Source organism: Mixophyes fleayi, chromosome 4 (assembly GCF_038048845.1).
Source record: "Mixophyes fleayi isolate aMixFle1 chromosome 4, aMixFle1.hap1, whole genome shotgun sequence".
Lineage (NCBI taxonomy): Eukaryota > Metazoa > Chordata > Amphibia > Anura > Limnodynastidae > Mixophyes > Mixophyes fleayi.
Genome location: NC_134405.1, coordinates 197,095,871 through 197,113,651, shown reverse-complemented (window position 1 = coordinate 197,113,651; position 17,781 = coordinate 197,095,871). Strand labels below are relative to the sequence as shown.

The 17,781-nt window shown below is 41.1% G+C and overlaps 1 protein-coding gene across 1 annotated transcript in view; it reads left to right on the top strand.

Annotated features, from left to right (window-relative positions):
• Nucleotides 1-17,781, top strand: part of SLC38A1 (solute carrier family 38 member 1) — a 96,608-nt gene that overhangs the window by 35,840 nt on the left and 42,987 nt on the right. The window contains exons 2-3 of the mRNA XM_075209084.1: nucleotides 7,410-7,550; nucleotides 12,577-12,768. Coding sequence (XP_075065185.1) covers nucleotides 12,650-12,768 — 119 coding nt within the window. The 5' untranslated portion in view covers nucleotides 7,410-7,550; nucleotides 12,577-12,649. The remainder of the gene's footprint in view (nucleotides 1-7,409; nucleotides 7,551-12,576; nucleotides 12,769-17,781) is intronic.

Below are 17,781 nucleotides of genomic sequence, written 5' to 3'. Positions count from 1 at the left end.
GCTGTGCCTGAGCCCCCAGAGTTATAGTGCTTACTGTTACTTGTACTGTGCTGTTTCACCTTGTACTGTGCCATTGTTTGTCCTTGTACGGCGCTACGGATACTTTGTGGCGCCCTATAAATAAAAATTAATAATAATAATAATAATAATAATACACAAACAACATCATCCTCTTCAACATACTCACTAGTGCCCTCGTCAACTACACAAATATCCCCCTCATCCTGTTGCAATTAAAGTGGCATCCTCAATTTGTGTATCACTGGCTACACTTGGGCTGTTCATGCACACATCTGCAGAAATGCTGAAAGGGGCCTTATTTATGGGCACACTATCAGAAAGGTCAGGATTACACATAACACTTTTGGATAGAATCTCTTCAGGGATTTGTGTCATTTCTGAATGTGAACATACATTTTTCTCTAATGCCTTACTGTTTTCTTCCAGCTCGGCTTTTACATGTAAAAGTATTTGGATACCACTTTTGGAGTCCGAAAGACAAGGTATTGCTTGGTCATGACTGACCTTACAAGAAGATTCCTCAGTAAGAGTTGCAGAACTAGCACTCCTAGTTATCTGCAGATAACTTTGTTTTCCTGACTTAAAAACACTATGCACTTAAAGATAGGCTTTAGCAGATGACGTAGAGGGAAAACTATCATCATGACTGGTGCCAGCAGCTGCTTGGTGCTCCTGGTGTTATGTACTGCTGTGAATCCATTTTGATAGCACAATACAATGGTACTGCAGATTAAGAATAACACTGCCACCCCTATTATTTGTATTTCAGCAATGACAATCCACAATTGAGAAATGGAGCTCTTCTATTTGTGTGTTACCTATACAACACAGTACATTATGACTGCAGATTTAGAAGACCAAGCCTGCCAAACCTATTATTTCTATTTCAGCAATGACAATTAGCAATGGAGCTCTCCTCTTTGTGTTTTACCTATATAACACAGTACAATTTGACTGCAGATTTAGAAGACCAAGCCTGTTGTTATATTTAATATTAACACTTACAGCTACAATGACTTAGCACAGTGGCTGAGTGGTTAGCACTTTTGCCTTTCAGCACTTGGGTCATGAGTTTGATTCCTGACCATGGCCTTATCTATGTGGAGTTTGTATGTTCTCCCCGTGTTTGCGTGGGTTTCTTTTGGGAGCTCCGGTTTCCTCCCACACTTCAAAAACATACCAGTAGGTTAATTGGCTGCTATTAAAATTGAATCTAGTCTGTGTGTCTGTCTGTGTATGTGTGTGTGTGTTAGGGAATTTACAATGTAAGCTTCAATGGGGCAGGGACTGATGTGAGTGAGTTCTCTGTACAGAGCTGCGGAATTAGTGGTGCTATATAAATAAATTTATGATGATGATATTGTTAATGTATACCCCTGATCATTTGTGTGGCTGTTTTATAAATGTTAAAATAACAATAAACATTAAATTTAGAAAAGTTAAAGTTAAGCTGCTTGCCAAGTTAAATGGGTGCTAAAGGGTAGGTTTATCAAACCTTTTAAAAAGAAAAAGAGGAGGTGTTGCCCCTAGCAACCATCATTTTCTACAATGTACTAGATAATTTATAGCTACAATATGATTGGTTGCTATGGGCAATAACTCCACTTTTCCTTTTTCCCCTTGGTTTCAATGATTTTGTCAAGAAGTAGCATAAGATTGCAGTAATACAAATAAAAATTGTGCCACTCTGAAGATAATGAAGTGAACCTGTCATCATCAGCTTGCATAATTGTAAACAAGAAATGGCTTCATATTAGCCATAATTTTGAAAGACTTTCTTGATATTTATCTTTGTATCTGTCAACTTCCTATTTTTTGCTACCTGTTAAATCCATGTGGTGTTCTGTTCAGAGAAAAGACAGATTAGCTCTTTAGTATAGATAAGTTACAAAGGTAGGTGGGGCTATTAGCATACAATTTACTTGAACAAGACATGTTTGATGTCTTAAAGAAAGCCTTTCATCTGAAAAGGAAGACACTCCAATGTAACAATTTAGGGACTGATTCATTAATGAAAGTAAGGCCAAAAATTGAATAAGTTTTCTACTGGACAAAACCATGTTACAATGCAAGGGGTGCAAATGAGCTTATTATTTTGCACATTAGATAAATGCTGGCTGTTTTTCATGTAGCATACAAATACTTGATAGGTTTCTTTTTACATTGAAATTTAAAGTTGATCTAGAACATGCTTACCCCAATCTGCCATCACATTTTAAATTTGCCTCTCCCTCCAATGCAACATGATTTTGCCAAGGTTCAAAGTTAATCATTTTAATTTTTTTTGCTTTACTTTCCTTAATGAATCAGGCCCTTAGTGTTTGTTGTTCTTATTAGAGTTTGCTAAAGCATTATAATCTCTTCTGACTCCATCAACTCAGCACATTTTTACTCCAAACTATTTTACAGCCATCCTTTAAATGTCCTGACTGCATTATGCTTCGATCTTTTGCGAAAGTGATCATTATTGCTGTTTTATACAACCTACAGACATTCAATTGTTGCAAATCGTTTGAGTGAACTTTTTTGTGGCATAAGTCCAATAAATTCTGAGTCAATGGGTTATAAAAGTTTCTTCTAAGTCAGGATATATGTTATTTCAATATAGTATAGTATTTATTATAGATTTATTACAATAAGATAGACTATAAGAGACATATACCAACCACACAAGTTTAAAACTACAGAGAAAATGCTCTACTGTAACTTTAGGTGCCGATTTTTGCTCAATTAAACCCAATGTTACAAAGACGTGCATGAATTTCGTGGGTAAAATTAGGACTTCTGCAGCAGTGCAAATGCTTGTATCTGCCATTGGGAGAATAGTTGTATGGATTGGGGGCGTATTTTGCCAAGTACGGATTAGATACAGGAGTGTGTCTAGTTTTGCACTGAAGAATAAAGTGAGATTTATGGGTACTTTTACAAAGACCCTGAAGGGGGCATGCACCTTGAAATGTGTAAGTGGGACAAATAGGAGCATCTTCACACATAAATAGTGTAGATCTGCTAATTTTAATGTTCGCAAATGACCCTTTATATTAAGGAATGATCATAATTATAAGAGAACAAATTTACTATAAGACTATATTGATACAATGGCCTTTCAAACAAAAAGCTGTTTCTTTGGCTATGTTGTGTAGTATGAGGATGCAGCATGTCATTGTTGAGCACCTATGAACACCCCTTCATCAAATAAAACAAACTAAACATCTGTCTAAGACTTACTAGTAGCAGCCGTGATTTCACTAGTTTTAAATGAGCTATAAAACATCAACATTTTGTAGCTGAAGAAATGTATGCTGTGACATTAACCAGCACTATAAATGGGGTATAATGGACAGCGATATAGGGCCTAAGTCATTAAAAAGAGCAAAGCATACAAACGGAGTAACTTTGCAGTTGGGCAAAACCATGTTGCATTGTAGGGGGAGGTAAATTTAAAATGTGGTGAAAGATTTATAGTTGGGATAGGGCATGTCCTAAATCAACTTTAAATTTCAGTGTAAAAATAAAACTATCAAGTATTTGTGTGCAACATGAAAAAACAGCCAGTATTTAACTTATATGCTAGACTATAAAATAATTTTCACCCCTCGCATTATAACATGGTTTGTCCCGGAGAACATTTACTCCTTTTTTGCCTTACTTTCCTTAATGACTCGGGCCCATAGAATTTAAACACTGCATTTGTTAGGTACAATTTTATTGTGGAATGTTTAGCTTGTGTGACATATGCTTTGGTATGCAGGAATTTAGACTGCAAGATACAATGGGACAGGGACTGATATGAGTTCTCTGTACATCGCTGCAGAATTAGTGGCACTATATATAAACAAAATAGCTGATGAAAAGAAAATCGCTATATAAATATTATTATTATTATTATTATAATTATTATTATTATTATTACTTCTATTATTATTATTCATGTGTATTTCTTCAAGGTATTTATTTATTCAGTTCAAATACATAGTTATAGGTTTCTTGGGTTGTGGTTGACCGCTAAATAAATAAAGGATAATAATACTTTGGTTTCCATTGTTTGACATATTGACACTATTTGGGCTGCAGAATGATGCATTTGTCTTAGTGGAAAACCAGAACCTTAGAAATCATTCATCTGACACAGGGCCTGATCAACCACTAGGCTGACCAGGCTGCAGCCTGGGGCGCTGGGTCCCAGGGGGCGCTGCACTGTGGGTATTTTTTTTTAAAAAAAAAAATATATATTTTTTTTTTTTACATTTTTTTTTTTTCTTCATTCATTTTTTTTTCGGGGTGGGGGAGGGGGGGGTCGCTGCTGGGGATCGCCGCGGGGGGGTGGAGGGCTCGACGATCAAAAGCATTGGTGGTCAGTGGTTAGCAACACACAGCCAATCGCCAGGCTGCCTGTTGCTGTGCAGCAGACAGGAAGCAGGACGTCTTCACTTCCTATCTGCTGATCTGAGGAGAGGAGCGACGCTGGCACAACTACAGGTAAGTGAAGGGGGGAACTGCCCTGCATATCTATAGGGAGGGGGGGAACTGCCCTGCATATCTATAGGGAGGGGGGGGAGCTGCCCTGCATATCTATAGGGCGGGGGGGGAACTGCCCTGCATATCTATAGGGCAGGGGGGGGGAACTGCCCTGCATATCTTTAGGGAGGGGGGGAACTGCCCTGCATATCTATAGGGAGGGGGGGGGGAACTGCCCTGCATATCTATAGGGAGGGGGGGGAAACTGCCCTGCATATCTATAGGGAGGGGGGGAACTGCCCTGCATATCTATAGGGGGGGGGACTGCCCTGCATATCTTTAGGGAGGGGGGGCACTGCCCTTCATACATATCTATAGGGAGGGGGAGAACTGCCCTGCATATCTATAGGGAGGGGGAACTGCCCTGCATATCTATAGGAAGGGGGGGAACTACCCTGCATATCTATAGGGAGGGGGGGAACAACCCTGCATATCTATAGGGAGGGGGGGGGACTACCCTGCATATCTATAGGGAGGGAGAGGGGAGACTGTCATGCATATGTATAGGGAGGGAGAGTGGGACTGTCATACAAATCTATAGGGTGGGAGGGGGGGGCTGCCATGAAAATCTATAGGGAGGTAGAGAGGTTGATATGTATGAAGGAGGGCAGAGGAGGGGGGCTGATATATGTGACTGGGGGAGTTTTGATGTGACGGGGGGGGATAGCTAGCTAGAAAAGTGGAGGTAAGGAAAATAGCTGCAAGGGGGATGGATGCAGGGTGGGAGGTAAAGAAAATGGCTGCAGCAGGGGTTAAGGAAAATGGCTGTGCGGGGGGGGTTGTGGTTAAGGAAAATGGCTGCAGGGGGTATTTAAAAAATAGAGCAGCTTTGGGGGGCAGAATCTCATGATTGTGTGGTGGTCACATGGGTGGTCTCAGCAATCACTAGAATACTAAATATTAGTGAGATGGGGCTGGTAGAGGTTTGTATTTGATTGACAACAAATATTCAGATATTGCTTATATATGCCTGTCCAATGGGGTACTTTTAGCTGGCCATAATGGAGTGTTTTGTTTTAACTAAAGGGCTTAATCATTCAGGGTTTGCATTATAATACATTTTTGCATTTTCAAAAAAGGACGCCAACTTTCCAGAAGCCAGCGAGAGGATAACAAAGTTGCAAGAGAGAAGGGCAAGGACAGGTAAGAGACAATGGCACAATCTGTCTAAATTTGAATGCTGGAGAATACACCTGAACATTCAAATTCAGGAGTGTTCCTATACACCTATATATTCGGAGGAGGGGGGGGGGGGGGGGGGCGCTGCGGCCGTATTAGCCTAGGGCGGCCAGAACCCTTAATCAGGCCCTGATCTGACATAACCTCCAGGATGTCACATAAGTTACAAACATGGGCGTTTGTGGTTTTTGTGAGCACCTTGATGTGTGTGGGGTTTGCAAAGCTTCGTAGTGGTTGCTCTGTCATGTATCAGTTTTGATGTTGTTTTGCCAATATATAAAGGAGAATTTTATAGTTAAAATTGCATTTTTAGAGTAATTTCCTGTAAACATAGATTTATGAAATAAATGGCTGGTACTCCTGCAATAATTTAATAATATAGCCCTAAGGTTTGAATTTTAATTCAAATAGTACTCAAAATATAAAATGCATTTATGATAAAATAATTGGGTATAACTTCTAGCAGTCTTGGCAACAATCATGTGCAATATTCTGAGGTTTTACAAAATAAATGTTCACAGTTATGATATACAATGATGTGACCTTGAATAAAAGGATAGGTGAAGTGAATGAGCAAACAGAATAGGTAAAGATAATACTGTCATTTCTTGCTTTGCCAAGAGCAGGGGTAGACAACCTGCGGCTCTCCAGGTGTTGTTAAACTACAAATCCCAGCATGCCTTGCCACCTATCTGCTGGTTATCTACTGGCAAAGCATGCTGGAACTTGTAGTATCACAACACCTGGAGAGCCGCAGGTGGCCTACGCCTGGCCTAGAGTATCCTGACTAAAAATGTCCCCAGCCAGGGTCTGAGTAAGGGCTCAGTCGGCCTAGGCTAATACACTCGTAGCGCCCCCTTGCCTTCACGGAACGCTAATACGCAGTAGGTTACAACAAACTCATCACTAATTTAAAATCCGGTTTCCTTCGTGCCTCTCACACCAATGTCCCATTTTTCGAAACTCAGCTCCACATGGCTTTTTAAAAGGGCCACAGCAATCTTTGTCACTCATTTCTTTTTCGTTAAAATCAGAACTGTATTGCCAAACACAGACATAAATGAGTGGTACTGATGGTGAAAATGTGAAGGGTCACACCTGCGCCTGTCGCCATCCTTGTCTCCTCTACCGGCATATCTCCAAGCACCCACCCGAGGATGTCTCATTGCTGTCAGCCTCTCTCATGGGAATACTTCAAGATTAAAACCTTATTACATTTTTCTTTCATGTTTCCTTTTTTATTTAGGAGAACAACTATTCACTTATAATTTAAAATGAATTTCAGTTACATCTCTTGTGTCACAATTTGTTCCCCCTCAAAAGCCTTGAGCCCTAGGCTGAAGCCTAATCAGCCTATTGGTTAATCAGAGCCTGTTCCCAGATAAATTCTCCAGCTGCATAATGTTTCTGCTAAATAAAAAAAATGTTAACCCAAATCCAAACTAGAAAAACATAAGTCACCACAGTTCCATTTGCAATCTATATGAAGCATCGTTAAATACGTTATCGTGTTGACAACACCCATGCATGAACTGATAATATTAATTTAAAAAGTACTGTCAGACAGCTATGCAATAATATATGAAAAGGAGCTAACTAGTGTCTGGTTCTTTTAAAGCAAAAGCTACACTTGTAGGAGGTGCTCGCCACACATGCTTTAAGTCTGATGAAATCCTTTGTCTGCTCAGTAGAGTAGGCACGTCCAGTGGTACAGCCGCCCCGGCTTGTCTCCCCATCCGGATCAGTGTCTCCCCGTCCAGATCACCAGGACCACCTTTGGATGTACTGCCTAACCTATATTATTGGACTACTTCAACATCTTCAGCACACAGGTAACGTTTTATTGGCAACATGTTCAGCTTCCTTGTACAGAGCCCGACATCATGCGGAATATGATTCTGCCTCCTGTATTATTTAGTATAGGGAGGTAAAACATTCTGACATTTTGTGATTAGACGCCTCGTATTAACCCATTCAGCAGAGGAAAGAGCGGATGCCCCTTGCTGGGGTTCTGCTATCGATGTGCTATGCTAGGTATATAACCCCAGTCTGATGCTTCACCCTGGCAGTAATGCGAACAGTGACCCTGTGGATGTATAACCTTCGTGTCAATGTAAGGAAAGCAGTACCTAGCTCATGTTCTCATTCAATGGAGAGATAGTATATCAGGCCCTGGAGGCAGTTGTTCTTCTGGCCGGGAATGAATGATTCATTGCAGTGTAGAGGAAATAGTGTTGTGAGTCAAAGAACCGCTCCTTCAAATAGTACATTTTATGCACTAAAGCGGAACTATGTGTAATAAATTCCCTCCATTTTTTCCTGCATTTTTTCTTGCCCTCAAATTTAGTTACAATTATTTACACATTTAATAATTATTTCATTTGGCTTTAAAGCGTGACCTACAGATGCATTCTTGAGTAGGCAGTGGCGTCTTTTGCTAGAAGAGGCTGCACATGACGCTCATCATGGAGGGAAGTGCCCCCAGCATCTGCTGTCATTGCTAGTGTGTAATACTAATGATAAAACTGCCTCCACCTTTGTGTTTGTTGGTGGAGAATGGTTTATTTATTGAAGTCACTGATGAGATGAAAATAAAACTGGCGAATAGTGATGAACTAGCTGACTGCACTTCTGTCACATGTTACAGTATATTCATTATGGAGAGAGGTGACATTGACGTCACAGCATTTCATGAATATAGTCCCTGGGCATTTGTCAGATGAATCTCTTCCAGGGAACGGATTACACAGTGTTACAATGTATTGTACAGCAGCTGTGACATTGTATTAGTAAATATCACTGAAGCTCATGTAAACAGCAGCATCAGTGTGTTCTGTGCTGGGGTTCTATCTTCTTACTAAGACCACATTGCTATAACGTGGGAAATTCCAGTTTCTGATTGGCAGCTGGGAAGTGACGTCGTGAAAGCCCAGTTTCCATCCACCATAATCCTTTCAGCTCATACACTATAATCTGAGACACATCTGTGAGTGAAGGCACAACAAGCCGAATGACACACATGCATCTTTTCTGGTGCCTCAGTAACATTAACACACTAGTCATTAAACAAAAGCAACCATTATTGTCTGCATAGGAAATAATTTTTAACAAAACCTTACAGAGCTTTAGTTTGTGTGTGCATGTATTTATGTATGTATTGCTATTGAGTTTAACTGGGCTGCGTTAATTGATGTGAATGGTGTTTAACACATAGATACAACACTACAATGAATGGTTGTAACATTTGAAATCATATAACTTACATAATGCATGTACTAAATTTACTACCAAGCCACATATTATTGAGTAAATACTGCACTTCTAAAGAAATTTCATCAACCACAAAATACATCCTCTTTTTTAGTGTAAATAAAACTAGATTTTACAACTAGATAGTACAACTTCCCTTTAAGCAAGTTTGACTTCATTCCTATATGTACATACTGTATATGGCTACATTTGACAGAGATCTGACAGCAGGGGTTGGGGATACCTTGAGAGGCATGTGGAGTAGGTAGGATGTTTCTATGGGGGAGGTCTGAATGGCATGTAACAGGCATGTGGGGAAGTCTAATGGTCATGATTGTGTATGGAGGACAGAGGGGCATATGGGGAGGTCTGGGGGGCATGTGATGAGTTTTAAAAAGCATGTGATTAGGTTGGCGGGGCATGTGGGAAGGTCTGAGTGGCATGTGCTGGAGTTTTGGAGAACATGTGAGATCTTAGGGCTTGTGGGTACATTTTGTGGCAAATGGGACCCTAAGTGCATGTGGGGCATTTTTTGAACATATAGCAGGTCAGAGTGGCATGTGGTGGACTTTTGGCGCAAATAAAGGGCATATGGGGACAGTTTCAGATAAGTGATATAGGTGTGCTGAAGTTAGTTTCAGGCTGTTCTTTCATTCTTGAAATTAAGGGTAATATACGACCCGTTTGAAGGTTGGAGAGTTGCATATGCAGCCTTTGCTGTATATCCGGTTGCCCATTGCTGGTCTAGATGTTCTGCCCAGTACACTTCAAGATACATGCCTAGTCTGTCCTTTCAGGAGACGCTTCAGGAAACTAGAAGTCTACCTGAGTTGGCAGGGAGTCTGAAAAAATCTAAAAAGGTGCACTGTGCAAAAGTGGAAATCACCTCACATTCCAACTTTCTAGCCCTTTAGTACTACTGCTTTCATTAAACTAAAGATTTCAGTTTTTCTCCTAAAGTGCTGCTCAGCTTAGCCACATTTAAGACTTAATTTAATCATGAGAGTGCGAGGATATCATGTCTGTCTTTATTATATGTGGCACATTTGTTATGACATTTATTTGTACTTTAGGCAAAGTGCAAAAGTGTGTTTATTTATTTCATTTTGCAGTATTTTCAGTACAGCCTGAAATATTTCTTTGCTGTCTTGTGTAATTTTTGAATTCAAAAAAAGCATATGAATTTAGGACTTCACTGACTACCATAGCAACAACAGTCACATGGCACATTATGTAGTGAGTAGAGAGGCTTTTGAACGGTCTTTTTGAGCTCTGTCTGCAATGTGATATCCCACTGCCTTCTCCCCCTCTGCCATCACATGCCATGCCCATAGTTGTAAACCTGTGGCAGCCATAATTATTTGTCCTCCATTTCGCATTTGGGTTGGCCTGTGAGGATGCAAACTTGCCCTTGGACCTTCTCTCCTTTATCTCTCAGAGGGGAGGTTCAAAAAAAGGTCAAGTATGCTTTAGTAGCACCACTTTCAATTGAATAAACTTAAAATACTGCTCTGTTTAGCCTTATTCATGGGTTAAATAAATCATGAAAGCGAGGTAACTTCAGGACTGATTTTATTACATGTGTGATTTTTCTGTGTGTGAGGCTTTTTATTACATTGTTTGGATTGTACCTACAAGTACCCATTTCCACTGAAGTCCTATAATTTTAATCGAGTGGAGACGTACCTTTGCAAGAGAACTTGCCTCATGCAATAAAATATGGGCGGGGGGGGGGGGGGGGGTAGATCTACTAACCTGTAGATTTTCTGGTGCTTTGCTTTGGGAATTGCTCCCTCAGTGATTTACTAAAGGACAAACTGCACTTCAAACTTCCATCCTGCTTTTTATAAATGGGAGGTATACAAACTATCCCATGTATTAGGTGGCACTTTGCCAATCCGCATGGCATACTCCGCTCTTTTGTAAAGAAAAATGGATGTGTTCAGACAGGTGAGATAGATCATACAGCATGATGTTTGTGCCAACTTGCTTGTTATAACTAGTAAAAATAAGTTAGGGTTTGCCAATTACCACACATCAAATACGGTTTTCTCCCCCCAAACCGCAGGATAGTAAGTCCTGCAGTTTTGGAAAATCGCATTCAATATGTGGCGATTTGCAAGCAACACCAAAATCCACAGCTTAGTAAATCTACCCCCATAAAGTGCACTGCTAAAAATAAAAAAAAACAACTAGTTAATAAAAACAGGATGTGTGCCACCTCCCCAAATCCTTAACCACCTAAGCAATAGAGAGCTTTTTGCTGAATTCCACTATAACAGTGAGATTATGAGCATGTTGTATTCTGGCTACAGATAAAGCCAGACCCAGGCTGGTCAGTGCAGGGCTGGTGAATCTAAGGGAGCAAAAAACACACACCCTTCCAGAAGCTTCCAGACCCAAGCTTAAAAGTGCTGTGGCTTTTCCTGACACCCCTAGACTCTGGTGGGCTAGGGTAATTAACAATATTGGGAGCCCTGAAATAGTGGTTCCAGTATAAGCGTTCCATAATGCTACGAGTAGAGTAAAAAACATACACAATTTTCAGGGAGCACTGAGGGCGGGTACCACAGCCCATTTATAGTTTTATTTTTTTCTAGACAGTGGACTGTGCATAGGAACTGTTTTGTATCAGTGAAAGTTTAGGATGAGACCAGATCTCTGCCAGCTCTAAGCTAGTACAGAATTGAGGTCCTTTTGAAGAGAAGGAGTAATGCCTGGCAAGGAACTCACCTGAAAATACACCTTCTTCAACCCTTTTTCTTACTACAATTATCTAGCTCTGCAAAATGACATCTCACTTCTACACTGCTATGCAGTGGTGTTCCCACTCTGTTCACCTTCCCTTTCCACTCAACTTTTCCATCTGCCCATGCAAAATACTGTTCCTCCTCAAATTTGGCTGCAATGTTTCACAATGCATCTGGTGGAAGTCTAGACGCATTCGAGGAGCACAGTAGTTCAAAATCTGTATTTGTGCTGCAAAGCGGCTATTTTGTGGGTCATAACTGAATTACTGTTTACAAAAGGTGAGTTTATAAATACTATATATTGACATCATGTGATATTTGACAGTGGAGGAGGTGTTGTGTGGCATAGTGGAAGGCACTCTACAAATCTTGAAAATGATAGGATGATTGGTGAAGTGAATGAGTTGTAACATTTATGGTAGACTGTAGTAGTTGGAGCCTATGTATAGGAAAACTTATTAGCAAAGAGTGACAATATCATCATCATCACCATTTATTTATATAGCGCCACTAATTCCGCAGCGCTGTACAGAGAACTCACTCATTGGAGCTTACAGTCTAACACACACACACACACACACACACACATAGATAGATAGACAGACAGACTAGGGTCAATTTGTTAGTCAAGTTATGAAGTAATAAGTGAGTGGGGAAAAAAATATTTAGTCTTCTTTGTGAATGTTCAGTTTGTCTGTTGAAGATGTAAACAACAGGTTGTTGTATAAACTACACAAGTCGCCTACACTCAGTGGAGCCAGCCACACTGCACACAAGTCCCCATTATGCAATGCTAAGTACGTTTTTTTATGTCAATGAATCCATGTTTTCACAGCAGGCTACCTTTATTTCCCTGAAGGTTCACCACTGACCATTTATCAAGAAAATTACACATTAAATAAAAGCAAGCAACTGGAAAACAACCTTTTAAAATGCCTTTCAAAAACGGCTTGGAATTGACCGAATTACAGAATATGAACACGCCAGAGGATGACAACATTAGCAACGATTCCAATGAGCTGATTGAGGCAGACCACAATCGTATCAGCAGGTGGGTAACATTCACTATAATAATATAAATTGTAGTTGTTGAGTTGCCAGTGAATAACAATTGCTTGCTAAAGAAAGCCATCTATACAATGATAGTCAAAATTGCTTGGGTTTTTGATGATTGCCCCCCATTATTTATTTGTTGCTTATACTAATGTTATCTTTGCAAGTTTGTCCCTATACATCAAGGGGTTAACATCTATAGGAGAAGCCTATTTAACAAGGCACACTGGAGAATTTTCCTAAGTAAAAGCCCAGTTTATTGCAGCAGCAAAGCATTACAATGTAGACTTTTAATGGAACAGCAAAAAATAAAAGTAATTGTGCTTGTGTGGCCGACTCAAGTCCTAGGTTTCTCCTCAGTACACTTGGCTTTAGCCATATCATTTGCACCAGCTACAGGGTAGGTGTAAGCAGGGCCGCCATCAGGGGGGTACGGCCAGTACAGCTGTGAGGGGCCTGGACAGACTAGGTGGCCCTCAGTCTGACCGACCGTGTTGCCTCTTCTTCTCCGCGGTGCTGCAGCTCACAGGCTCTGATAGGCTGGGAGCGCGGTGCGGTGACGTCATCACTGCGCGCCGCACTCCAGTCTGTCAGTGACCGGGAGCTGCAGCATCGCGGAGGAGAAGGTAAGTTAATTGGGTATTCATTTGATAGGGGAGGGGCAGATAGAAGAGGGGGACATTTATTGTGATTGGGGGGAGGGGTACATTAACTGTGATGGGGGCACATTAACTGTGATTTGTGGGGGGGAGAGGGGCACATTAACTGTGATTGGGGGGGCACATTAACTGTGATTGGGGGGGAGAGGGACACATTAATTGTGATTGGGGGGCAGAGGGGCACATTCACTTTGGGGGGAGAGGAGAGGGGGACATTTACTGTGATGAGGGAGCGTGGGGAGGCATGTACTTTGATGAGGGATAGGGAGCGCATGTATGGCAAAAAGGGAGGAGGGCATATGTATGGAGAGGGGGGGGGGGGCCTGCCAGATTAATTAGTACTGGGCCCAACAGTTTCTCATAGCAGCCCTGGGTGTAAGTGCCGACTGATCTTGATGACAGACATGACGTAGTCTGATTTAAAAAATACACGTATGGGCGCCACTAGCTAGCACAGAACATGTGTACGCAAGTAAGATAGATTATAAAAAGTTATTGTATGCACTGTATGCATTAAAAGCATGTTTAGTTATGTATTTAAGTTTTTATGTATTTAATGTTAAAACAATATATATAAAAACATATTTTTATTTTTTTTTTAAAAAATCCAGATTTTTATTCATGATTGTACTGTTAACAGTTGTTTGTTTATTTTCGGTCGGAACTACGTTCTGTGTTTTTTTTTTAAAATGCAACTTAAGTGCAAGTTACATCCAAATATGAATCGGACCTTTTATATTTTGGAGACAAAGGTACAATATAAAAAGAGGCTATTTTAGTGTTGCTTAACCCAGCGATACTTTATTATTAATGATAAATCTTAACTAATGAAAGCAAATAATGCAACAAAAAACAAACTTCATTTTATATTGCATTTTATTGTATATGTTCCTTCTCCCTACAGCACTTTATTTATTTATTTTTACACATACCTGACTGATTATAATGAGTATAATTCATATACCAATAGGTTATATAATAATGTTCTATTACAGTACTGATCATAGGGGCTGATTTATTAAAATGCAAAAAGCCCTTTTGCTTTAATAACCTGGGGGTATATTTACTAAACTGCAGGTTTGGAGATGTTGCCTTTAGCAACCAATCAGATTCTAGTTGTCATTTTGTAGAATGTGCTAAATAAATGATAACTAGAATCTGATTGGTTGCAATAGGCAACATCTCCACTTTTTCAAAACCACAGTTTAGTAAATATACCCACTGATGTTTTTGCAAGCAAAGGGGCTTGTTTTTTGCTTCACACTATATACTAATAGGGTTATTATTTGGTTTAGGGTTAACCTAAAACAAATATGAGGGAGGAGTAACAGAGCACTAGGTGTCAATCTGACACCCTGGCCCAGAGCTTTGATTAAGGCTCTGGGGGGCCCGGGTTACTTTAGACAGGGGGGCCCTATGATGTAACATGGTTATCATTTTAGACAAACACACAGGCAATACTGTGTGCACTACTGTTAGGTGCACGCAGCTCTGCCTTTACAGGTAAGTGTGAAGCAAGACATACCTCCCAACTGTCCTTCCATTTAGACCAAATACTGACTAAGTGAGAGTCACTCAATTTCGGGACTGCCCCACCAGATTGAGGACAGTTGGTAGACTGTCCTGCTCAGGGCCGTAACTAGGGCTGTGCGACAGGGGCGACCGCACAGGGTGGAACGCTGAAGGGGGCGCAATTTAGGAATATTTTAGGTTAATTTGGTTAAAATTGAGGGCATGGGGGGCAACATTTGTCTTTCTTGCCCCAGACGCTAGAATTCTAAGTTACGGCTCTAGTCCTGCTCTCTCCTACCTGTTCTTGTCACTTTCACCACCTGTGGTTGTTGGTGTCCTTAGATCAGTTCCTGCTTGTCTGGATCCTGGAATGTTTGGGGCCCTATTTGGAAAAAAAAATGGGTACATGAAATTTAGAAAACTCCAACTAGTCCCAATGTTAATTCAAAATAGCACCCACGTTTTATAATTAGGCCTCCCTCCAGCCCCAACATTAAAATAATAGTATTCACATTTGATAAATAGATCTGTTTCCCTCCAGCTGGCCCCAACATTAAATTAATAGTATACACATTTAATATATAGACCTATTTCCCTACCTCCAGACAGCCCCAGCAATAATTTAAAAAGCATTTACGTTTAATAAATATAACCATTTTCCACAACAATCCCAGGTATTAAATAATTCATAATCACATTTAATAAATAGACCTCATTCTCCCCAAACAGCCCCACAATCAATTAATAGCTCACCACCCCAGTATTAAATTAAAGGTCCAATTACTCCATGTTAAATTCATAGAACCCACTATTAAATGAAATTGCCCCACCATCACCCCACAAATAAAATAGCACCCAATAATTAGCCCCCACCTGCACTCCTCGATTAAATTAATAGCCTACCTCCCACATTATATTAAGACTGCCCTCCCTCACACACACTACACTTCTATACTGCCCTCCCTCACACACACTACACTTCTATACTGCCCCCCTCACACTCACACTACACTTCTATACTGGCCCCCTCACACACACACTACACTCCTATACTGGCCCCCTCACACACACGCTACACTTCTATACTGGCCCCCTCACACACACAATACACTTCTGTACTGCCCCCCCCCCCCACACACACACACACACAATACACTTCTATGGCACTTCTACACTTCTATGGCCCCTGTCTCACACACACACAATACATTCATATACTGGCCACTCACACACATGCACACACACACACACACACACACTACAATCCTATACTGGCCCCTGTCTCACACACACACTACACTCCTATACTGGCCCCTCTCCCACACACACACTACACTCCTATACTTCCTCCCCCACAGACACACACAATACATACATATACTGCCCCCCCCACACACACACACACAATACATTCATATACTGGCCCCTCACACGCACAATACATTTATATACTGGCCCCCCAATACATTCATATACTGCCCCCCCATACATTCATATACTGCCCCCTCACACAGACACACACAATACATTCATATACGTAACTCCACACACAATTCATTCATATAAAGGTCCCCCCCTCCACACACACACACACACACACACAATACATTCATATAATGGCCCCCTACACACACACACACACACACACACACACACACACACACACACACAATACATTCATATACTGGCCCCTCACACACACACACACTACACTCCTATACTGGCCCCTGTCTCACACACACACTACACTCCTATACTTCCTCCCCCACACACACACACACACAATACATTCATATACTGGCCCCCCCACACACACACACACACACACACAATACATTCATATACTGGCCCCTCACACGCACACTACATTCAAATACTGCCCCCCAATACATTCATATACTGCCCCCTCACACAGACACACACAATACATTTATATACTGGCCCCCACACACACACACACACACACAATACATTCATATACTGGCCCCTCACACGCACAATACATTCATATACTGCCGCCCCAATACATTCATATACTGCCCCCCCATACATTCATATACTGCCCCCCCACACAGACACACACAATACATTCATATACTGAACTCCACACACAATTCATTCATATAAAGGCTCCCCCTCCACACACACACACACACACACACACACGCAATACATTCATATAATGGCCCCTACAAACACACAAACTACACTCCTATACTGGCCCCTGTCTCACACACACACTACACTCTTATACTGGCCCCTGTCTCACACACACACTACACTCCTATACTTCCTCCCCCCCACACACACACACAATACATTCATATACTGGCCCCTCACACGCACACTACATTCATATACTGCCCCCCAATACATTCATATACTGCCCCCCATACATTCATGTACTGCCCCCCCACACAGACACACACACAATACATTCATATACTGAACTCCACACACAATTCATTCATATAAAGGCCCCTTCACCCCACACACACACACACACAATGCATTCATATACTGGCCCCTCACACGCACACTACATTCATATACTGCCCCCCAATACATTCATATACTGCCCCCCATACATTCATGTACTGCCCCCCCACACAGACACACACACAATACATTCATATACTGAACTCCACACACAATTCATTCATATAAAGGCCCCCCCACCCCACACACACACACACACAATGCATTCATATACTGGCCCCCTCTCACACAGACGTTAATTTAGCATACTGACACACACACATTAATTTAGCATACTGACACACACACACATTAATTTAGCATACTGACACACACACACACACACACACACACACATACAT